This window comes from Panthera tigris, chromosome B3 (genome assembly GCF_018350195.1).
Source record: "Panthera tigris isolate Pti1 chromosome B3, P.tigris_Pti1_mat1.1, whole genome shotgun sequence".
Taxonomy (NCBI): Eukaryota; Metazoa; Chordata; class Mammalia; order Carnivora; family Felidae; genus Panthera; species Panthera tigris.
This window is the reverse complement of record NC_056665.1, coordinates 101,554,621-101,579,605: the sequence shown is the minus strand read 5'-3', so window position 1 is coordinate 101,579,605 and position 24,985 is coordinate 101,554,621. Positions and strand designations below refer to the sequence as shown.

Below are 24,985 nucleotides of genomic sequence, written 5' to 3'. Positions count from 1 at the left end.
AATCTTAGGCACTTCCTAGAAATTTCTTTTAAATGAAGAATCGGTGACCTGCAAACTATTGTAGGTGTCACGGGTCACCCCGAAACAGTTCAGTCACCTCTTTCTAGTTGGACTGGGCAGAATTCTGATTACTTTTAGCTTTAGTGTCAAATAAAAACAGGAACGTGTAAAAGAGGAAAATAAAATGACTAACTTAATTTTCAAAATCTTTACTACATTCCCCTCTCAGTATTGTTAGGATGGAAAATTTCCCCACGTGCTGGAAAACAAAAGCATAATGGGTGATTTTCTTGATTGTAACTGACACCAATTAAAGTAATCTTCATGATAAAGATTCATTAGGCTGAGGCAGCAGAATTAGATGTATTTAATATGACTCTCTTGCAAACATCTGTTGAAGAAAGAAAGAAAACCAATGCCAATAGGGCTGTGTTAAAACTATTGTAACATCCAAATTTTTTGGCCGTAAGTAATTATGTTCTAATAAAACCTCACAGGAATGGGTCTCCTAAGAGTCATATAAATTAGAGATGAAGAAAATGTTACCTTACTCTTGACAAATGCAAGACAAATCCTTACAAACCACATTCAGCTAGTTTTTTTTATACCAAAAACCTCTCAGAGGAGAGGCCATAAATGTTCCCAAAGCAGGAAGTTTTCCCACTCACTAAACTTCAGTGCCGTTCTCGCACTCCCAGACCACCACTGACAAAACCCCACACACCACAGAATGACTCTCCATTAGTATTTCAGAATAATGAATTGGCAATCCTCATGCTGACCTTGCAAAGGAGGAAAACATGCTTTGTCCGAGAACACTCAGATTCGGGCCTTATTCCATGAGCAGCTCTACAAATGAGAACTTTGAAAGAAGCACACTGTTGCCCAGGTAGCCTACCTGCCATCGTATTTATTAGTGAAGAACTCCAGGCTAAAATCTTTGGCAATGGCCAGATGGAGTCCATAAGGAGTGTCCTGAGAGAAATATACACAGGTCAAATCTCAAAGGAATAGTTCATGCTTGATCCAACAGACCAAACTGAACAACAGCCACTTCCCACAATAGGTTTACAAACCTGGGAAGGGCCGATTCACCTGTGACAACAGGGGGCCATTCTGTGTCTTTAAATGAGTCTGGGCTGTTAAGTCTCACACTTTCTAAAATAATGTGGAAGTTGCTCAGCAACTTACAGGCAAAATTTCCCATCCTGAGAGATGGGAATCCAAAGTGTAAGTGTGAATGTAAGAGCCCTGTGATGTGTGTAAATACTGTCACCAAGGAACAGCACATATACATCCCCAAAATAGACGTGCCAGAAAAGTTGACTGTAAAATTCATGCATCACTCATTTAGGTATGAAATCTGAAATACATGTAAAAGTTATTCTAGGGGAGGAGAGAATGGACAATTTTGTGGAGGGAGGATATTCAAATCCATGGTCACAAATTAACTGTTACTGTATTTGAAAAGAAGGGCCTAATCAACTGTGTAAGAATTGAGTTGGGTAAGCAACCCCCAAAACGTTTCCAATCCTGCTTGCTTTTCCTGATTAGGTATAGCCCTGTAGAGGGAGTGAGAGGCACACCTCTCCTTCTGGTTCTCTTGAGCTATTAGCCAACTCCAGGAATTTATGCAAAGGCAAGCAGAAAAGGCAGTTTATTTTCTTTCACCTGTTCTTTGTGCATCAAACTCATTTTCAGGTAAGTAGGTCTGTTGATGTGCTCAGAATAAGGTTGTTTTGGTTTTCTTGAGAAAGGGAGCTACTTTTTAATTCCTAAAGTCCTCTGTTAAGAAGGAAGAAAGGCAGGAAGGACAATAGAAAAGGATGAAGTTCTGTAATCAGAAATGAGAATGGCCAAGGCTGTTTCTGTCCTTTTGGGCTATTCCCTCCTTCTGGGCATCCCACCTTGAAATTAAAGAGACCCAGAGGTCAGTGGCTGGACCAGAATCAGGGGCACCAACCAGATGAGGACGCTTTGCTTTAGCAGACTTTGTGGGAAAGTTGCAGGAGGAGACAAGAGCTCACAGCCCACATTATAGACTACAGACAAAGCTTCTCGTGCATCCTTTCTGAGCCTCAAACATACCGTCTAGAATTCTAAACCAAAAAAGGACCCAAAAACAGCAAGAGGACTTATATAACACTGGTCCAGTGCTGGGAGTGACAGCAGTGGCCCATTTTGTTTTTTTAAAAAAACTTTTTTTAATGTTTATTTATTTTTGACAGAGAGAGAGAGAGCGCGCGCACGCGGATGAGCGGGGGAGGGGCAGAGAGAGAGGAAAACACAGAATCTGAAGCAGGCTCTAGGCTCTGAGCTGTCAGCACAGAGCCCAACGCTGGGCTCGAACTCACAGACTGCGAGATCATGACCTGAGCTGAAGTCGGACATTCAACCAACTGAGCCACCCAGGCACGCTCCATTTTGTTTTAATCTAGCTTTACACCACCACCTTTAAGGGGAGATGTATTTATTAAGCTGTTGGGTCTTTATCTTTAGTCCTTATCAATGTTGATGGCCCAGTGTTAGGGTCTGTCCTCCTTAATGGGGTGTGTGGGGTCAGAGATAGCCATGGGAAAAGTTTTGTACCCCACAGAAATGTCCACAATACAAAAAAATTGGAGAGAGTCAGACCAGAGAGGTAGAAAAAATACTTTAAGAAGGCCTCCATTTATAGAACCAACCAGCAACTCTGTAAGGAATAGAATCCATTTTCTAAAATAACCCCCAGAACCTCCAGCAGACCTCCAATCAGCATCCAACACATTATTTACTGGAAAAAACACAGAAAGCTTAATCGATTATCACTACACCAATGGAGACAACTTGTGGCAGTTCAAATCTTAAAAGATTTATCATCAAATATTTTCTGCTGTAGATATGCCCTGCATACATCCAAACCCTTCCCCTCGTGCTCCCCATCCTCATCCATGACGTGGCTTAAGAATCTGCCTCCTCCCTGTTGATCTGCTCTAGCCCTCACTGCCTCTCTACCACACAGACCAGCTCAATGATGTACATGCTGTGTGACTCTCTCCTGAATGAAGACTGCTGGCTCCCTGAGGGCTGGGACAGTGCCTCCCATTTACGTGTCTCTTAATGCTTGTCTAGGTCAGTGCTGATCACGCAGGCTTGCTGGACCACACTGGACAAAAGATACATGTGTTTTTCACATCCAAGTACTAACTAGGCCCGACCCTGCTTAGCTTCCAAGATCAGAAGAGATCGGGCACGTTCAGGGTGGTATGGCCGTAGACACATGTGCTTTTCTATCATAACCGCTGACACAGCAGATCTGTTCCTTCCCAGCTTTGTCTGTCTCTGGTTAGGGTGGTAAGTGTCAACAGCAGAAACCTTCAGACTAGGGCAGAATAGTGAGGGGACACTGGGCTCTAGCAGAAGGGGAGCTCTGGCCTCCCTTCGGGGGTGGATGCCGCTCGTGTCTTCACATTAGCTCCTCCCGAGGTCCTCCTGAGGTTCAGTCAGCTCTCAAAGAGCCATCTCCCACCAACCTACACACACACACACACACACACACACACACACACACGTGGAAGCCGAGCTGTCTGGAGACTCAGACCCCAAGACATAGGTTACAAGTACCTAAGATATGCTCAGTTGTCTTGGGTGTCCTTTCTGAGGTATTCACTTCCAAAAACTGTAGGAGCATTAGGTGCTCTAAGTGACTTGAGGAAAAGAAAGATAAGAAAGCATAGCGACTGAGAGCATAGATTCTAGCTGTGTTCTCTGGGCTTGAATCTTGAATTCCAACCATCCATTTGGGTAGCAGTGTGACCTTGGGCAATTCACTTAACTGCTCTACACACTTCGGTTTCCTCATTTGGAAAATGGGATACCTCATAGGACTGTTAAGATGTTTGAATTATTTAACCTGTGTAAAGCAAGGGACCACTGTTTGGCCCATAGTGAATGCTATAAAATTGTTAATGATGGTTACCATCATAGAAGGGACCAGGGCAATGCTCCATGGGATCCTCTCCTGCAGGCTGAGGAAGGGGAGGAGGAGAGGCTAGGAGAGCCAAAAAGGCCTAAGACACAGGTTCTTAGAGTATCGTACCACCCCCAGTCCCCGCCCCCCCACCCCCGCCAGGCCTCCCCACACACACCTGGGAACCTGTTAGAAATGCATAATCTGGATCCCCATCATAGATCTACTAAATCAGAAACTCTGTTTAAAAACCCCTTCAGGTGATTTGAATCCAGGCTTAAGTTTGAGAACCACTGGTCAAAGGAACTAAGAGAAAAATCAAGGCCTCCAATTTCTAGCATAGGCATGGTCAGCAGGTTAAGGCTGATGTGAAACCAGGTAGGAAAAATAATATCCTACCAGGAGAAGGGCTAAGAGGAATCAACTCAATCGGTGGCAGGGACCTATTTTTAAGAGGAAGTTGTTGGAGTTTTAAGAAAGTTATCAACAAATACGCAAGCAAAACGTCATAATGTTTCTAGGAGAGGGATGATCTCTCAAGTGTTGCGGTTACAGCAACCTAGCTAGTAAAAAGGAGTGACGGCACCTTCAAAGGCTCAACAGAGAGGCCTCGATCCAGCCCACTTGGGTTTCAGAATGCTGTTAGAACCATTAACAAAGTCTGACCAGGCCTGGGGGTGGCTCATGATAAAATGTAGGTGAGAATTTCCATTCTAAAGTATCTTGACCGTAGAACCACACCGTCTCAAACCATTCCCACATCGCCCCCACCCCGGAGTTCTGCGCTGCTCTGAGAAGGATGGAGGTGGGTGTGCAGTTGGCCCAGAAGAGCCTAGACCACGCAGTCAGACCATTACCTCTAGACGGTTGCTCCGGAGAGCCGTCAGGTAAAGAAGTATCAACTCACGGGTCCGATGATGAACCACGAGACACGCAGCAACAGGAGCAAAATTCTCTCGATTAGAGGACCGTAAGATTTTGCTGAGTTTGGGGGAGAGGGCACAGACGCTGTATAGGTTATATGGAGCTGAACACATTACAGTTGAACCAGATGGTAGATGAAAAGCTGAGTTGATGGAATTATCACATAAGGGATTGCTCCATCTCCTCCCTCCCCACTTTGTCCTCCTCCTTTTCTCCCCTCCTCTGGTGTCCACTGGGCACAGCTCATCATTATTGAGTGTCCAGCTGGGTATTGTGATGTCAGAGGCATCGCCCACAGCGGACGATGCTGGAGGAGAGACTAGAGGCCCAGCCATGTTTGGGGACACATGGCCTGACTGGAGCTCCTGTGATACCATGTGGCACCCACTCCCTCCATTTACTGCTAACATCTCACACCTCATACATCTCTGGAATCCTTTATCCTCCCCTCCCAAAACCAATATTGTGCCTCAGGGAAACTGAGGCACAGAGAAGCTCACACAAGGTCATGCAGCAACACTCTGGTATGCCCATGAACAGTGCCAGAGTTTCCTGACCACTCATCCACACCAGTCCAGGGGCCCCGGCTGCCTTTTATAGAAAGTTTCCACACACCTTCTATTCCTAACCTTGATCACAAGCATCGCCGGTCCACATGCTTTGGAAGCACCAGCAGACTCTCTGTGTCACAGACTTAGTAACACGCCCCATTTAGGACCATGAGCACAACTTGTTTGCACTGGACGCGGAGTTCTAGATATTCTTCTTGGGCTGCATTTTTGTTTTTATTTCAAACACAGCCAACTAATCAGGGCTTTCTACATCAAAAAAAGCCAATTTTGATTCTCCACAAAAAATCAGCAGCTTACCACACACACCCTTTCCAGGTCATCCCTGAGATGCCAAGGGCATCAAGGGTCTGCGATTTGGGGTAGGAAGAACACTTTGTTCCCAGCTGCCCATGGTGGGGAGCAGTACCCATCTTTTTTGGTTTTTATTTTGCAGGCTGATATTAATAGTAACAGGACATGAAAGATAACCTAATAAATAGAGATTATATATATATTTACATGGATATATATCAGAATGTCTTGACCTTGAGATCAAAAATGGGGTAGGGACTTTGGAAGAGATTAATGCAAGCCCCTCAGAAGAAGATCTGAAGGTGAAGGTGCAGAGCAGATAAATAACCTTTAGCACATGGCTTGCTCCACTAATCACTGAACAGAGTCCAGTACCTAAATAAAGCCCCAGAAAACCTACACATGGCAAGAACTGACTCACTAATAAAACAACTGATGGGCCAACATAGGGAGTGCTCACCGCCAGTAAGGTGACTTGGTTTCTCAACACGAAAGAAGTACATTTCAACTGTGTAGTAAATAAAATAAAAGTTCATTGTAAAAGAGCCCCGACCGTCCCCCATGTGATCCGCCTTTGCTGCCTCCTCATGTGACTGGCCTCCCAATTTAGAGCGTAACCAACTCCCAGTGACCTGTAATAACACCATTCCCAAATTAGAGCTCTCAATTTGACTTGGCCTCGGTCCCTCCCTCAAAGCAAAATAAAGCATCCGTTTTCTTTTTTTCACATTCATAATACTCTTCTTTTTGAGTTGCCAACTCAAACCCTGCTCCAGTCAGATTGAGCCCTTCCTCTAGTTTTTTTTTTTTTTTCTGGTTAGCCAAAGAGCCCGATGGAAAAACACCAAGAGACAAAAACAAAAACAAAATCAGACAAAAATTCCAAGTAAGTGACATTCAGCTGGAAAAGCTATGATTCACATGCAAATAAAAAATCTCCCTGAATTCACTGTTATATGACGCAAGCCTCTGGCTTCGACATAAAAAGGGCAGAATGAAATCACCCACAATTAAACTCACTCTGGAATACTGGAATTCTCTGGCTAGGCCTCCCCAACTAATGATAAGAAAACCCCCAACTGTGACAGAATGAAGCTAATTGTGTTGGATCCCAGGGCATCCCCACCTCAGCTGACACTCATTCCTGAACATTCCCCAAGCCAGCATTCTCCACCTTCCCTCACCCCCTGACCTGGACTCAGCATAGCCTACAGGGAGATGGGGCTCAGACGGGTCTCCCAGGGGAAGCCCTCCTTTCTGGGCGGACCGAGGGGATTGTGCTGAGAACTGTGGACCTCATCTCCCACCCCCAACCATCACACTTCCCCTTTTTCTCCTCAGGGGAAAGTTGGTCAGATACCACTTTTTTTTCCAGATGGTTCCCTTAGGATGTGCACTCCATATGCCTGAGAATCACAGAATTCTGGAGATCGGAAGGGCCCTCAAAGATTCCCTTTCCTTTACTATTTGTGGGGGTCCCACCCCATGATTCTTCTGTGATGCTCACCAAGGCTGAGCTCCTTCCTAAGCATGGGGAGCCCACTTTTACCATCAAAGGGGCTAGGATTATTAAAGCCATAATTGGCCTCTCTGCAACTTCTTCCCCTTCAACAAAGGTCAATTTTTCTGAAACCCACAAAGAAGAAATCTAGAGATACTTGTACACCCATTCATAGCAGCCTTATTCACAATAACCAAAAGCAACCCAAATGTCCACCAACAGATGAACGGATAAACAAAGTCTGGTATATACATACAATGGAATACTATTCAGCCTTTAAAAGGAGCGAAATTCTGATACATGCTGCAACATGGATAAAAACTGAAAACATTAAGTGAAATAAAGGAAGCCAGGCACTAAAGAACAAACAGCATATGATTCCTCTTATAGGAGTACCTGGAGTAGGCAAATTCAGAGAGACAAAAAGTAGAATCGTGGTCACCTGGGGCTGAGGGGAGGGGGGGCAGCTATTGTTTAATGTGTGAAGAGTTTCTGTTTGGGATGATGAAAAGGTTTTGGAAATGCAGAGCGGTGAAAGTAGCACCACACGGGGCATATAATTAGTATAACAGGACTGTACATTTAAAAATGATCAAACGGCAAACGTTATGTACATTTTATTGCAATTAAAATTTAAAAAAAAATCTATTCCCCCTTTCACAGGATAGCTATCTCCCTAAATTTTCTTTTTCAACCTCAAAATCCCCCGTTCCTTCTAATAATCTTTAGATAATATGATTTCTATGAGCAAAGTCTAGACCCTTACAGCTTCCTGGCCACACTCCTCTGGGTTTACTCGGTATCTCTCTGAAAACCTGGCATCCAGAACTGGACAGCAGACTGTGCAAGCCCCTTGCTGCCCAGGGTCTCCCTCTGAGGTACCCCGCTTAACCCCCAAACGAAAGCTTCACAGGGTGAGCCTCCTGACGGCCTATTTTGGCTAGCTGGGCAAAAAGGGCCAGGTTCAAAAACCTTCCATATTCCACCCCCACCCCCTACTGCCTCCCCAGGCCCAGATCCACCTCCCAGACAGCTGTGGGCAGCTGCAGCTGAGAACTGAAACCATCCGAGGCAACTAGAGGGGGGCGTGGAGTGGGGCTGAGTCTCAGCTGAGCACACTCCGGCCTTTCCACAGATTTCCCTTGTTTCCCGTAGGTGTTTGGCAAATGGAGACAGGGTGGGCCCGGGAGGCGTCTCTCTCCAGGCACTCGGGGACGTCTCTTAGCAGCCACCCACTACCAGGCTGTAGCCACCATCATGGTGTTCAAACATGCGGGCTGAACCAGTCTCGCTGGGCTCGGTACACTGGCCCCTCTGGGTTCTTCTGGAAAAGCTTTGAAAGTTTGAGGTGGGAAAGCTCCCTTTTGCATTTTAAAGTATGTTGAAACTGAGCAGCCTGGGTGTTGGTCTGATTCCACAAGTGAGTAATCCATTTCCTGAAAGTAAACTGCTCACCCTTTGGAAGTGGACCAGCGATTTGGGGGTGCCGTCTGAAGTGTCGCTAACTGGGTAAATATTTACAGACACAAGCCATGGAGCTTTTCTAGGAATGTCAGTTAATTTGCTAAATTAATGACCCTTAAGGTGGAACCCTTAAAAAAAGGTTAATTCATCTCTAACGGGTGAATAATTTACGCCTGGGACAAGGTATTGGTTGGGATGGGGGTGGGGGTGGGGTGGGGTATGCTTGTCTGACTGGTTAGAATAACCACATATAAATTAAAACCAGGCCTGACTTAAAATCTCTACTGACTTTTTTTTGACTCCTGATTTTCTATTAATATCTGAGCCAATGATGGGTTGACTTTGGAAAACTCTTTTCTTTGCCAATATTTTGCCTGGAGTTTGAAATGACAAGATTTTAAACAATTCCTTTTTGGTAAGTCTACTGGCCTCGGGATTCCATACAGAAGATCTAATGCATCCACCACTCACTAAAAGACTGTGCTCACCTGGCTGTACCTGAAGATTTGCTTCCCCAATTCTCCGGTGTGGGCAATTTTACACTTCAATCAGCTGGCTTGAAAGAGCCTTTTGCCTTGAATAATAAAAAGGTGATTTCTTTTTGGCTCAAACGATCACTTACTTAAACAATCCTTTCAAAAACACTCCCAGGCCAACTTCTCATCCGCCTCCATAAGACAGGCAATCTGTAAGAAGTAATCTAAATTTTCTTTAAAAGTATGTAGCTAGATGAATGTTTTTGGAGCTCTGTTGGGAAGAAGATGAGTTTGTGTGTGTGGTGGGCTCCGAGGTATGAATAAATCAGTCTGAGAAGCAATTCTCAATCGCAGAATCATGGAAGTTTCTGAATCTGACAGAGAAGAGGTCATTCTGGATTCCCAGCCTCATGCTCAGCCTCCCTCCAGCACTCTTCTGTCTCCAAACAAGCCCGTTTGTTGGAATCGCATGTGACTGATGGGCTCAGGCATCACCACTACCCATGTGGGTCTTCCCAAGCAGAAATGGGGGTTTCCCTGACTCCCTCTGAGCCCTGGCATGGTCCTGTGCCTCACACTCTGTCCTGTCGTACGATTACTTGTGCCTGGGTTTTAGACCAATCCTCTAAGACTTCCTGGAATCAGATGCCATCCACCTATCACTCCATCCCCCCCATCAGGGGTACCCAGAAAGGAAATGACTATGTGGGGTCATAGAGCCCAGGTGCCCCAGTCGGTTGAGCATCTGACTTCGGCTCAGGCCATCATCTTGCAGTCCGTGGGTTCGAGCCCCATGTCGGGCTCTGTGCTGACAGCTCAGAGCCTGGAGCCTGCTTCAGAGTCTGTGTCTCCCTCTCTGCCCCTCCCTCGCTCTCTCTCAAAAAGAAACATTAAAAAACAAAAAGAAAGAAATGACTATGTGACTCTGAGAGAGGACAGCTGTCCCTCAGTGTCCTGGAGCCTAAGCCCATGAGGGCCAGAGCATCAGTGAACACTTCCATCCCTCGAGAGCCAGGCAGGGTGCTGGCTGGGTATACAGTTTCCCCAAGAGGGCCCACCTCTGACAGCAGCATATGGAAGAAAATAATGTGCCAGCTGTGGAGAACCTGGGGTTGGTTATCCAGGTAGCCAGCAATGCTGAAAACAAGGGTTTTTCCTTGTTTGTTCATTTCCTTCCTTCCCAGCAGGCCCACATATGAGGTAGCAGAGTGCTTCACACAAGTCAGTGAATGCCTGAAGAACAAGGCTGGCCTATATTGTTAGTAGAGTGGGAATTCGGTCTTAGTCTATTTCCTTTTATGCTTTCATCTGGCACATGTTCATTCTCCATTGCATTATCTTTTTTATTTATCTTTTTAAGAAGGCAGCCACAGCCAGCATACGGGCCCATCTTGGGAACTCGATTACGTGCTGAGAAACTCCATCTTAAATACTTGCGGGAACGAAAGTAAATGCTTCAAATATAACTATGATTAGTAAGTATTAATGTCAACAGGGTTACCAGGAATCGGGGAATGTCAGACTCACGAGCCGAGCCTTCAATGGGATGTGTGCTGGTTAAGTCAGGGACCCGGATATGGTGTGTGTGTCACTGGCAATTGTTGCCAGCAGCACTCAACAGCCCCCTAGAAACCACCTTATTTCAGGGTGCAGCCTGACCAGCTCATCTGTGTTCTTGGTTCTTCTTACAAATGAATCGAAACCTAGATGGACATTAGGAAAATAACAATAGTTTAAGAGCAAATCCCAGCATGTCTCCAGAGCAACAGAGAATCAAATTCTGAAAGCAAATAAGATGTTGTTTTATTCTTCTGTCTCTGGCTCTGCTGGCCGGGTGTGAGTGAATTGGGTGTGTCGGGTGAGGGGAGAAGAGTCTCTGGAACATACCATTATGATTATCTAACAATAACAACACTCTCACTGGCAATGTCAACTGAAAAGATTAAAAGCGCGAGGTTTCTTCTACTCTACATGGCAACCAGCTTCTGAAAAAAAAAAAAAAAAGTAGAAATATGAACTGCTTTGTTAGGTCTCAGTGATGCTGGCTACTTTAAGGATTTTTCAGCCCTTAGCATTATAAACTGAAGAATGCGCTGTTTCGAAACAGAGACTTCTGGATCTTATTTTAACTAAAGTTACTTTTCAATTTTTAGAAAAGGATAGTTAACAAATGTGGCTAAATTTAAGTAACTTTAGTTAGTTCTCCCTTAAAACAACCATGTCATAAAGTAATCAGACACTAAAAAGGCCTCAATACCCACATTACAACCCTACACATTATCTCTGTTCACAGTCCAGAGACATACACAATCCAAGTCTCAGTCACAGTCCTGAAAATGACACCACATTGGCAAGATGCAACTCTACAGCAGATGCACTAAAAAAAGTGAGTGGCAGCTACTAAGGCCCAATTTGCCATGCATTGTCTTATTAATTTTTATTTTCTGAGAAGTAATTTTTTTTCCAAACAGTAAATGTGGCAGTTGTATTAAGACCAACACGGTTACTGTTCATTCCAATAGTTCTTGTCCTACAACCACATGAAGCCTAAGAAAAGACGGCCGTGGGGGGCGCCTGAGTGGCTCAGTCCAGTTAAGCTGACTTGGGCTCAGGTCATGATCTCACAGTTCTTGAGTTCCAGCCCCGCGTCGGGCTCTGCGCTGACAGCTCAGAGCCTGGAGCCTGCTTCGGATCCTGTGTCTCCCTCTCTCTCTGCCCCTCCCCTGCTTGCGTGCGCTCTCACTCTCCCAAAAACAAACATTAAACAATTTTTTTTTTAAAAACATTGTTGTGTGAAGAAAGACACAGTGACCTCAGACACGTGTGTGAGATCTCCCAACAGATACAGCAATCAATGGTGGTAGAGTACTGGCATTTGCCATCTGTGATCAGAGGATAAGGAGTGTCGCCCCAGTGGGACTTTGAACACACATGTTCCGTTTTCTCTGGACACACATGCACCTGTCCTCCCATCACCACCACCATTTTGCCTCCAAGTCCTCCAGGTCATCATCCCCTCCTGTCTTCTCCAGCCAAATCTTGAAGGCTGTCACACAGAAGTACTTCCCTTCGGACATTCTGAAAGCTTGGTCTGGTAAGGACAAGCAATGGAAGAGTTACTGTGTAGAATCGAGCAAGGCAAAAACGGTCTCTCAAGTGCAGACAGGGCCTCAGGGACATAGCACTAGGTTCGAAGTCTGGAATGGAATCTCCTGTACCTCAGTTTCCTCATAAGAAAAAAAATATAATACCTTCCATCACCAGCCACTTCCAAAGAATGACCAGGAAAACAATGGCTTGTGCATCTAAAGACTCAGCGCTACTGTAATGCTAAGGAAGTCACTTTGAATGTCCTTGTCTAAAGATCTTTACTCCTATAGGCTACAACCCCCACTCATGCCCACGCCTTGGGGGCATCCTCTGAAATCCAGTCTTTGCCTAGAATCTTGCATCATCTGGAAAGGGAAGAGAGTTGAAACATTCTTGGTTGCAGATTGGTATTTTTAGCACTTTTTGAAAAGATTAGACTGTTTTTCATATAACTCGTTTCTCATAATATTAGCACTTGTGTTTTAAGAGCACGGAGCAGGGAGCTATTGTTAGAGAAGACAGGATCAGAATAAAGTAGCTGAGTTATCAGCTATATTGCTCATTCTTTTCTTTTGCTGAAAATATCTCCTCAATGTCTACTTTCCAATTAGCAGCTCCAAAATATTCCTGATCCAAAGGACTGTAGATACGTAAGAATCACCAAAAACCAACTTTAGATATTTGACCTTCTATCCCAGTCTCCAAAAGTGATGGGAAACTGGCTCATCTGTGTTTCCACAAAGGCCTACCGGTCTGTCAGACATAAAATTCAAACTCAAGTCAATAAAAAATAAGCACTTGAAATATCTTCCTTACTTCCCCCACTTCTTCCTGCTATCTATTTCTTGGCTATTTTACTACTTTTAAGTCTTACATAGCACAAAGAAAAGGGGAATGTTACTTGAAAGAAGTTTGGGGACAAGGTTGGGTCAAGCAGAGGGTAAATTAAAAGGTTGGGATTATTCAGGGTTTCAATTTTCTATGCTCTCTCAGTAGACCACATGCGCGCATGTGTGTGTGGTGTCTATATATATACATGCACGCATACGACACACACACGCGCGCACACACACACACATATACCCACAATTATAGACGGGTAGGTCGACAGAGAGACAGAATGAATGGGCGAGAATTGGCTGCAGGTCATTGGAGACTTTTTAAAAAGCATTCAGATGCTAGTATAAACCCCAGGAGACTAATTCAGCAGACAAAAATGCCCTTTTAACCAAATAGTTCCAACTTATGAGAGAATTTCCTCCTTTCGCCAAAGCCAAATATTTTACTGTGCGTTAAAAGACTAATTGAAACAATATTGTGGTATTCCAGCATGCGTGGGTTATGAAGAGAAACCTTCACTTCATGAGCAAACACTGAATCTCTGGTGAGGGTTAGGCAGGAGTTGTGGAGACTTGCTCTGTTTCATTAATATTCACATATCTACTTGGTAAGAACTGTAGCTTGGAACTATGATTTCCATTACAAAGCCCCTGAAATGCCAGGAATGAGTCATGGCATTGTGCCTGGGCACTGCGCTGATTTTCTCCATTAACCAGGCGTACATACTGACAACTTCCAGGAGAAAAGCTGAATGAGTCAGTTTCAGGAATAAACCGCATTAGAATACTATGTGCGAGGAGGAGTTAGGGTAATAGGAATTGGGTGGTTTTTTTTTTGTGTGTGTGTGTGTGTTATTGTTTTGTTCTCCTTAAATAGAAACATTCATAAAATTCATTTCTCCAAAGAGCAAAAAGCATAGATCCATCCAATTATTAGGCTTCTAACACCATGACCAGATTGGTGGCTCAACCACCGCACAGTGTGGTAACACTGCTAGCTAGGATCAATCACAGCTTTTCAAGGACAATGCCACAGCCACTTGAACACATGGGGCGCTACCTTTGGACCACTTCCAAGCATCTTCTCTTGTCCTGACTGTCTCTTCTTCAGGTGTCTTCCCCTAGCCAACTTCCATAGTGAAATGGGAGTCACAAGGAGACAACAACAAAGGGAGGGAAAGGCGTGGCTAGAATTCAGGCAGAGCAAGTGTGTGTTTCACATGCAGCTGCAACAACCCTAACTGTCCAAATGGATCGCTGGCTTCGGCAGGGAGCGGAATGCATTATGCAGGGCTCTACACTGAGAATGTGGGGACTCCCACATTCTGTCATGTTCCCTTGTGCCATTCTAGTTATGGAAATCGGACTCCAAATCTCTTTAGCCCTCTTCTTCCTTGAGAGTCGTTCCCATATTCAAGCGGGGAAGGCCTAGAACACCGTCATCTATTAAAAAATATCTGAGTATATTTTGGGAAGTCTGGTAAGGGGGAAATACTGAAAGCCTCATTGGCTAACATCTCTTCTGATTTTATCTGAAGTTTGAAACCTGGATCATGAAATGACTTGAAAACGGAAGAATCACGATACATGGAGAAATCTGAATATGCCACAGGCACTTGCAAAGCCACACTGTGAAGTTAATTAGGGAGGGTGATTACGAGGAGCTGGCACACCTCTTTCCAGCACGAGCCTGCTGCGCTTCTCATTGGCTCCCCTGTTCAGGATTATACTCAGTTGTTCTACATTTTTCCTAGGACTGAGCCACAGGCTTGCCTTTTCTTTTTTTGGATTTGGCCTCCAATGTTTAGGCACGAGTCAGCACACACAGATGAATAGATGAACTGAGCTAATTTAAGGGAGCCCTCCCATGGAAGGATTCTCTTTTAGCCCTCTATATTTAGTTAAGGTTTGTGCCTGTGCAAGATACTTACTAAAGGACTCAATTTTCTAAACCTTGCAAGCGAGGAATCTCTGCCATGAGATCTGCCTCCTAACAGGCTACTTGCTTGTTCACTGGGGTTCTAATGTCCTCATAGAAGCATTCAAACAGGCCAATTAAGGTGACCTCATTTAGATCATAGGGTGACTAGCCTCACTTTCATACATGCAGCAAGCATACACCGTGTTGGGATCCGGATTGGTGAATATCCCTATCAGACAAAACTTGCTAAAACTTAATTTGATATGACAACTCCATTGAATTGCTACAGAAGCATTCATTTTGACTAAATCACAGAGTTCCTAAATTTTACATTTAGTAACAAACTAAGGATCTGGAGCTTTCCACTGCGAAAGCATGGATTCTCGTGCTCTTACACTGTTGCTTAGTCAGACCTAACACGTGGCTAAGGAACAAGTTTAACGTCTAGCCCTCAAGCAAAAAAATTTCAGAAGATTCTGTGGCTTCCTGGCTATAAAATGAACTGCTTTCCATGGTAATGGATGCTCTGCCTTCTTTTAAAATTCTCCCCATCCTGCTGATTTGAGTGTCATTTGGGGCATGGCTACTATCAACGTTAAGGGATATACTGCACTGTCATGGTGACAGAAGTGTCAATGGATTTCCTCCTCGTGTTTTTGACATTTAAAGACTTCTGCAGAAAGGTAGACTCCATCTGTGTCCTCCTGCTGGCAGAGACTAAACACCTGTATGGTAGAAACCAAGCCAGGATCCGTTCAGTGTCAAGATGGGCCTTTGGAGAACAGAATCAATTACCCACTGCCTTCTTTTGTTTCTCAAATCCTTGGGCGTGCTGAAGAGGTCAAGTTTTAAACAAGCTGCTGTTGCGTTCTTACTTTTTTAGACAACCTCACGCAGAAATGTGTATCTAAAAGCAACATAAAGGAGCAGCAAAACTCCTGCCCTTCTCTCCCTAAAAATGGAATACATTTACTTGGCAACATCTTTGCTTCCACTGAATGTATTTACTTCTTAAATGAGACAAACCTCTTGCCAGGCTTCTCGCCCACTCTGCAGGGACATAGGCCTCCTTTGCATAACCTCTTCTTCCCATGGAGAAGAATGAGAACGCCATGCTTTGATCTTTTGGCATTTCTCGTTGGATGCAAGCGGGATCCTAAAAGGGAGTTAGGTCCCAGGGAATTTTCTTCATTCCCTTCCCCCTTTAATTATGTGTGTCCCAGCATGTGTTTTTTTTTTTTTTTTTTTTTTTTTTTTTTACGACTCATAGAGTAGGCTTCATGCTCAGATAGAGGCAGCAGACGCTTCAGAGAGCAGGGAAGAGTGGCCTCCAGAGTTATGGCTCAGAAAAAGAAACCAATCCAGATCCATGGGCTGAGGTTTGAAGTTTAAGACTAATGGCCGTGACTGTTTACACAGACAGAAGACAGTTATTTAAGGCTGAAATATGATCTACCTTTAGCTCAGCCAAAATGATGATCCAAGAGAAGCGTAACGCTATGTCTTCTTAGACTCCGCTGCCGAGGGGTCCTGCAGAGCGGCGGGGCTGTGGGGCTCCCTCCCAGGGGCTGCAGCGCTCCTGACCCTCACCTCGGAACCCAAGGCCCAGGGTCCCATGGCAGACCCCCTACCCCCGATGATGCCTGGGCATCCTGACAGCAGGTGGGGATTCAGTGGACTTCCAGAATGTTCCTTCTAAGCAGACTGAGGGGGTAAATGAAACCAGTCCAAACCTCAAGTGCTAAAAGCAGCAGGCAGCCTGCTTTGCTGACACTGTCACAAAACCCCTGGTCTAGAACAAGGCAGCCATTATTTCTTCACTGATCCCGAGAGAGCTTCTACTGCCTGTATTGTTTTCTAACTTTGGAAGCACCAAATAAGGACGACTTTTGGTTCAAGGTAGGAGCCACGACTGTTTATATGACCTCACTCTTTCTTACATAATATATTAAACAGGCCCCTTAGGCCTAAGTTTAAAAGCCAAATTCTGCCTCTGGACAAGCATGTGCAGTTCCCATTGAAGTTGGTGTGGCTTGGCTATCAGACAGCTGGGGGCGAACTCCACTCTTCAGCAGGGATATGACGGGTAACTAATAATTTCCAAGACTGCAATATAATGCTCTAATAAAGAGACACTGGAGGAGGATGAAAACAAAAATGCCTTTAAAGCCTAAATCAACAGATACCTCCCATCATTTATGAATGTGCTCATCTATCTCCCTAGCTCACAAGGAACCCTTGAGAGAGGGCCCAGGCACCTCTCTGGAGATCATTCAAGATCTCTTTGGGTGAGCCTCTACTGCAGGAGAAATGCGGCCTGGACCAGAAGGTCATGCTTCCAAGTGTTGACACGGTGGTAACTCGTTCCCAGTCACTTGTGTGGGGAGATGCATGGTGGGTTCCAGAGCAACAGATCACGTTAGAGTTGCACTGTATCATTTCCCCGTTCCCATGCTACACACAGACGTTTTATGGTAATTGATCTTGACTTGGTACATACATAGATTTACCGTATACTACTTTGTTCCACAATGAATTTTAAATGACTTCCATGTGGGAACTGCCCTACGTCCCCATAACACTTAAAAGCAATAAATTAAGTTAAAGACTTAAAAACAAGATTACTCTCTCATAATAACTTGGATGATTATTTTTAAAATTGAAGATAGCCTTGTCATAGCTAAAGTCGAAAGTAAATCAAACCTAAGGCATTCTGACCTTCCAATTTTTCATTTAAAGACACATCCCAAGATAAGAGGGCATCCTCTCAGTGGCTCTGTGAACCCCGTGCAGCCCTTTCTGAGATCCTACAGAAACCTGCCATCGGTGCACAGAGGGGGAGGCAGAAGGCAACACCCTCCGCATCCTGACAAAGTGTGACATGTGTCGATCACTGAAAACAAAGTCTCCTGAGGTCAGCTTTACTCATCCCCACCTCCCCACCACCCCAGCACAGACAGCAACATGACTGCATGCAACCCAAGGCTCAAAAGAAACAAAACAGCACACAAAAACAAAAACAAAACAGCTGACGATCCCCTAAAGAAAAAAATCTGTAATGTAAAAAGGAAGCAGTGGATGGGGTAACGGTATGACATTTCCTGTCCCCTCCCCCCATGCCAGGACACCTCCCCTCCCTCTGCTCCACGGTTTCGCTTCCTGCTGGGGCTCGGCTGCACATCTTCCCTGACGTATCAATTCAGGCCGATGTGTTGAGCCCTGTTAATCCAACTTTCGACTTCATGCCCACTGGCATCTGGTTCACTGCCAGGTTCGCTGCAACTGAAATGTAGAGACGTACCCTGAGACAGGTTCAGATTCTGGCTTCACACACACTAACCATGGAACTCTAGAGGACGGATTACATTTCACGTTTTCAGTAAAGTCCAAGGTTCCTAGCCTGCCACTCAAGAGCATCCATAATCTCATCTCAAGCTGCTGCTCCCTCTTTCTCACCTTCTCCAACCCTATACCTCAGGGCAGACTCTGCCTTGTCTCATGTTTCTCCTCCATCTAGAAAGGCCATTTTGCCCACTTTCGTTTGAAGGGTAAATCCATACCTATTCTAAGCACCTTACACATCTCACTGAATCCTTACAACAACCCTGAGAGGTAGATACTATTATACTCATTTCAAAGATGAGGAAGCAGAGAGACAGAGATGTGACCAAGCCTGCTCAAGTAGCCCAAACGAGGAAGTAGCAAGGCCAAGGTTTGAACCCAATGGTCCAACCCCCAAATTTATGTTCTTCGTGATGCTAGGCTGCCTTGTTCATAAAACCTCTCTCCTCCCAAACTCCACAGCCCTTTAGTAGTGTCTCTCTTATGGTCCTACCTCTTTTCTGGGAGATGATGAACTTTTCAAGGACAAAATCCACATGTGATTAAACTCTGGCCCCTATGGCTCACCTCTGAGCCCTGCACATGTGCAGTGGGTACCTGTCAATATTCGTGGGCAGAAGGAAGTAAATAAGGAAGGAAAAAGGTACCCACTCAGCAAGAGATCCCTGCTGGAGTGAGGAAAAACGTCATTCTTTATTCTCACCCCTATGTGGTTGCAGTTTTTATATTTACTTTTAGGGTTTTTGGAGCAATTTTAGCTGCTGTGGTAAGGAAAGCAGGTAGCCTGAAAGGATAAAGCTGTGTCCTGTGTGCATGAGAAGCAACAGAACTCAAGTTCCCCTTGGTTCTTGCCATATACAAGAGCTACTTGCAGAGGCAGTGGCAATGATGGTGAGGACAACAGCAGAAATAATAACAAAAACTACTATCAATGATTGCAGGGATGCCTGGGTGGCTCAGTCTGTTAAGTGTCCAACTTTGGCTCAGGTCATGATCTCAAGGCTCCTGAGCTCAAGCCCCGCCTTGGGCTCTGAGCTGACAGCTCAGAGCCTGGAGCCTGCTTCAGATTCTGTGTCTCCCTCTCTCTCTGCCCCTCCCCACCCCCTTCATGCTCTGTCTGTCTGTCTCAAAAATGAATAAACATTACAAGAAAAGAAATGGTTGCATGCCAGTGCCAGGCACTTTACATCCAGCGTTTGCAATCCTTTCAATAATCCTGCAGGCCAGGCCTTCTCACCCTCATTTCACTGATGGGAACCAAGATTCAGAAAAGCTAACTCATCTGGTCAAGGTCACAAGCTGGTGAAACACAACACAGAAGCGTGAACCCAGATCTGCTACATTCAGGGTCGGTCTGGGCTCTGTCCACTGTAACAGCAATGCCTTCGGTCTCCCAGGAGCTAAGAAAAGCAAGTCACCTGGTCCATTCATTCTTTGCTTCCTGGACTCTCTCTTTGGTTTAGGCTTTCAGGTGAAAAACTACCTCGCACACACAGTCCTTCCAAGAAACCAGATGAACTGTAACCCACGTTCACGCTGCTCAGAGTTCTTAATTACTAGGAACATACAGGCCCGCAGTCATTAAAACATACCATGAGATATACAAGAGGGTGGTGCAGATGCGGGAGGGGGGCAAGGGAAGGGGCCAGACAGATTTGCTTGGAGTCAAAGAGGTGGAGAGTGAACTCAATGTTCTGCTTAGAAGAAAGATAAATCATTTTTCATTAACCTATAAAGTTGTCTTAGTTGGGCCACAACAAACACCTGATGCGTTCACAACATTGCCACAAAAGCATTTTAGTGGTCTCGGGTGTAAACAATGGTTTTGCACAGGAAGAGCAATGCCTTTCACCCTGGAGGGGTGGGGAGGAGGGAGGAGGAGGAAGAAGGGAATCCCTCAAAATGAAGCACACACTTAAATATGATTCAGCTGTGATTCATCAAAGCTGGAGTAGGTATTCCGTTCACTCTAGGATTCTGGGTGCAAAGTGTTCTCTCCATGCTGACAAAGTCATCCTTCCATGCTCCTGCATGATAGGTCACTTCCACTGATGTGCTCTAAAGTTCACAATACATTTAAGATAGATTTTTCTGTGTGTAAGGGAGAGGGGCACTATCGTGAGCAGAAATGCTAATAGCTACTGGGAGCCTGGTTAAAAACCAACCACATTAAGAGTCATGCTTCTAAGGATAAAAGCCCCCATTCAATATTCTTATCAGCTTGATTCAGCCACACTTGACACATTTGCTACTCATTCCTAGTCATGGTGATTTCAAGTCTGTGACTGTTCCCTTGAAGGGAGCGTTCCATGGAAAGCACGTGCGCTGAAGGGAGCATCTGGGGAGAAAGTGGCAACCTCCCCCCTTGATAAGGGACTCTGGGTCGGGATCATGTGAGCTATTTAACAGTCCCTTGGCTAAGCCTCCTCTAGCAACTAGAATATGAGGCAGGCAGTCTGGGTGCACTGTGTTCAGGGAGTTTCACAGCAATCAATTTCTAACAGATCCAGGCAGTAGCAACAAACTCTGTAGCCCAGCCACTGCTCTGACTTATCAGTGGTGCTTCTTCTCAGTGGAAAGAAGACAAATATGGCAGGCTAATCTAAATGTCCTCTGCTCTGTTGTCTTGAGCACTGATTTGAGGCTCATCCTTCTGTCTTTCCCTGTCTGTCTGTCCTTCATGATCCTGTAGCAGAACAGGGCAGAAGAAGAGCTCACGCTCAGGAGCCAGACTCCTTGGGTTCAGGTCCTCACCCTGTCACTTACCAGCTGTGGCCTTGGGCAAGTTACTTAGCCTCTCTTGCCTCAGTCTCCTCACCTGTAAAATGTGGTGGAGAATAACGACCTATTTCACAGGGATTTCAAGGGAGTAGACTGGAAAGGGGATTAAGTTAAAACAAAAGTGCCATGTAAGGGTTAGTGTCTTTTTTCCTTTCCTATCTTCCTTCCTTTGCTTTCTTTCAGTAACTACTTATTGAATATCCCCTAGACACAAGACTCTACCCTGGATGCCACATAAACTTTGAATATAGACAGGGTGGCGTCCTTGTCCTCCAAGGAAGGACAGAAGGTAAAAAGCTATGGTAGAAAAAGACCACCAGTCTGGGATTTAGGGAAACGGGGCTAAGGCCCCAGCACTGACACTAACTTCTTTGTGGCGCCCTCACCTGTAAGCACAAGATCCTTCTAGAGATCTTGACAACAGAAAGCAATAATACCCAGCCAGGCCCCACACGCCTTGCCACCTGAGTGATGATACAGTAAGAACCACAACGCAGAGGGGAGAGAAATGATCTCCGGTCGGGCCAGTCATGGAAGGCATCATGTGCTCTGAATGTATGCTTAGCCCTTAAGGAAGGTTGGAGGTTGGGAGATGGAGATGAGGGGACGAGGGATAATGTGCAGACATTCAAGTGTATCTGGGAACTAGCAAACAGCACATTTTGGTGGCAGCTGAGAACTGGTTTGGGGAAAGCAGGAGGGAAAACAGACGAGCTCAGCTTTTGGAGGGCTGGTGTGCAACACAATGGGCAGGTTAGGAGGAGGAGAAAATGTCAGAATGGCAATATGAGGAGACACATGTGGTGGTGGCCTGCAGGATGGACCAGGTGGAGAGCAAACAGTTGGAAGACAAATGCACAAGGCAGGCATGAAGACTCAGAGGTGGGGGAGGGGTCCCTGGGCTCCGGAGGCAGGCCCCCCACGGGACAGCTGCCCAGGCTGGGGTATGCTCGTCACCTCTTACTCACAGTTCTCTCATGTTCACAAGACGATGACACAGCAAAGTGTAAGCACAGTGCCTGCCCATGGTAAGAACTTAGTAAACATTCTCGAGAAAGCAAAGTAATGGCGTGTGAGAACAGTTGTGAATGAAGCATTACTGTTCACCTGGAAGTCAGTTATTAGTGAAACACACAGCAGGTGACAGCAAAGAGAGGGGCCTCTGGAGACTTTGCCCAGGTGAGCAGGAAGAATACAACAGAGAGAGAGAGAGCTGGTAATCCAGTAGAATGTCAGGATGTGGGGGAAGGGCGTGTGCCTCTCCTTGACACTAGTCAGAATGATGTGGGGTAACTGGACACTGTAACTGCTGTGTAGACTAGGGAGAAAATAAAGCCATTGCCTTCCCTGGACCTGGATCCCTGGCTTATAGTCCCTGAGGAAGACAGGAGAGTTACGCCTCCTCTCAGACTCAGCCCAAAGCCACCAATGGTGCCAATCGTAGATACCACTGCATCCCATTAAAAGACAGCGTTATTGTTTTCACTGTCAAGGTGAGGAAATTGGGCTGAGGTCACTTGGTGAGTTGGTAACAGCTGAACCCAGAGCCTAGGACTTTGTCATCGACTTGAAAGCCTGTTCCCTTCCCAGCTGTCTCTCAGGGCTGTTTTTGCTCCAATCAGCCTTCACAAACAGATCTAAAACCGCAGTGCAAAATACAAGAGCGTGAAATTGGAAATAAAATAGGTGCTTCTACATCTATTTAAATCCCATTTATTTTTAATAACTACTGAGGTTAGGCTTAGCATGAAAGGTGAGTAGTTGGTTTAAATCTTGATTTATGTCTTGGTTGACTAGTAAAATATTGTCATTCTGTTCAAGTGAAAAAAAGGCCCATCGAAAACGTCACACTTACTTAGCTTTTCTTAAAACTAAGTGCACATCTCCTGGGCATTTTCTTCTATGGTCTTAAGCATCTGCGATTTGTCAGATTTTGTTTGCTGGTATGTTCCCTTCCTCCAACATGTGGGGGCACATATGTATCTCTAGGTCTATGATAACCAAAGGGCACCCTATCACCTGATCACCCTATCAGTCACACATGAAAAAATTCTCATCTTAAATGGGGATCATTTGTCCTCTTAGTTAAGTCTCTCTGACCATGTTTGTAAATGGAAGGCATCTGGCTCAGAATGGGGGTGAATACAATGCAATAAAAAATAACAGTAATACAAATTGGTTAGCAGGAGAGTCTTCAGTATGAGCAAAAACAACTATGGCAATAAACCTACCCTAACGTGGAAGTGAATGAGAATATCAGGCCGTCGATCAAGAAGTTCACATAGGCATTGTTCTAATTAAATCCACAAAGCATTGCTGATTCTAGTACTTTCTATGGGCCCCTCTTTCCATTGATCTTGGGGGTCCCCTCTTTACCTCCATAGACTAGAACAATGCTTCTGGGGTTTTCCCCACAATCATCTGCTTCTTCTCATACCTCATTCCACAGCTTGGGTGATCATTGTCAGTCTTGCTTGGTCATGAGGGACGAGTCCCTCGTCAGACTTAATCTAAGAACCAAAAAACTCTGGGGCGTCTGGGTGGCTCAGTCAGTTGGGCGTCCGACTCCTGGTTTCAGCTTGGGTCACGATCTCATGGTTCGTGGGTTTGAGCCCTGCGATGGGCTCTGCACTGGCGATACAGATTGGGATTCTCTTTCTCTCCCTCTCTCTGCCCCTCCCCTGCTTGCATGCTCTCTCTCTCTCTCTTAAAATAAATAAACTAAAAATAATTTTAAAAAAAAGTCTCTCTTTTACCTGAACAACAGTGGAAAAAATCTGTCTCTTAAACTCACTCCCTGAGCTTGAGAGTCCATACCCTGCCCAGTTGTGTCTCGTTACCAGGAAAGAAACCCACTAGCTCAAAGTCAGAACAACAAGATTTCTTATTGAGACCAGAAAGGGGGTTGAGACATCCCCTTTCTTCCAAAAGCCTGAAATATCAGGCGAGTTCTTCTTTCAATCTGTTCAGATTTTAGTCAGCACATTTTGGTAATTCTAGACCCAGAAAATCCTCGGAAATCAGAGTTCATTACGTAGGGTCAGAGAGATCGAGATGGATGATGGTCACCCAGGAATTAATGAGGATTGCGGACATCCAACCAATTTCACCTGGAGATCTCTGTGGCCATCCATCTTTTCCACCATCTGCTCCAAATTTGGACCTATGCCCTGAGAGGCAAAAGACAAATACATCCATCTTAAAAGTCCACCCAGGTGAAATGCCATTAAATTGCATTATTGCCCAGAACTGCAGAGAGAAACATTTCCTTTCTAGTTAATCTGGCAGCCATCAGTTGTTCCCCACTAACTTGAGAGAAGCATCTGGTTTATGTGCTAGAATAAAATACCCTCACAATCAAAATTAACCCCCTAAGAGCTATTACTGAAATGAAGGACGGTCTCTTATGTGTTGGAGGTAGGTAGATTCATGCTTTCCCACGAAGTTCATGTTCTGGCACACTTATCTTTGGGATCTGCATTCCCTGGGTGAATAGGAACCCAATAATCATACCTGTTTTATGATTTTAAGCATTCCACGTTAGCATAAAATTAAAGCACATTCATACAGCTGTTGTTGCTAAAGACAACAACCACCTCATGGTAAAATATTATTCTTCCTGAGGGCTCTCAGATACCTCTGTTAGCATGTCCAGTATCTACAGGCATTCTTAGGTTTTTCCTGCAGTTGTTTGTACTCTGATATAGGGTCTAGACAGAGCACAGAGACAGTGGAAGGTCTTTCCAAAATGTTTTAGACCAAAGAGGGTAGAAAATAACCTTAAATCACATTGGATTTTAGGACATCTCAGATAAGATTTCTTGCATTATATCCT

The 24,985-nt window shown here is 45.0% G+C and overlaps 1 protein-coding gene across 5 annotated transcripts in view; it reads right to left on the bottom strand.

Annotated features, from left to right (window-relative positions):
- SAMD4A (sterile alpha motif domain containing 4A) overlaps positions 1-24,985 on the bottom strand; it is a 207,795-nt gene that overhangs the window by 92,763 nt on the left and 90,047 nt on the right. For 2 of the 5 annotated variants that reach the window (XM_042989731.1, XM_042989733.1), the window contains exon 1: positions 4,857-5,223. The exons of 2 other annotated variants lie outside the window; for them this stretch is intronic. In XM_042989731.1, coding sequence (XP_042845665.1) covers positions 4,857-5,208 — 352 coding nt within the window. In that variant the 5' untranslated portion in view covers positions 5,209-5,223. Of the gene's footprint in view, positions 1-4,806; positions 5,224-24,985 lie in introns of those variants that run through there. One more of the 5 variants, XM_042989735.1, reaches the window with a different exon arrangement.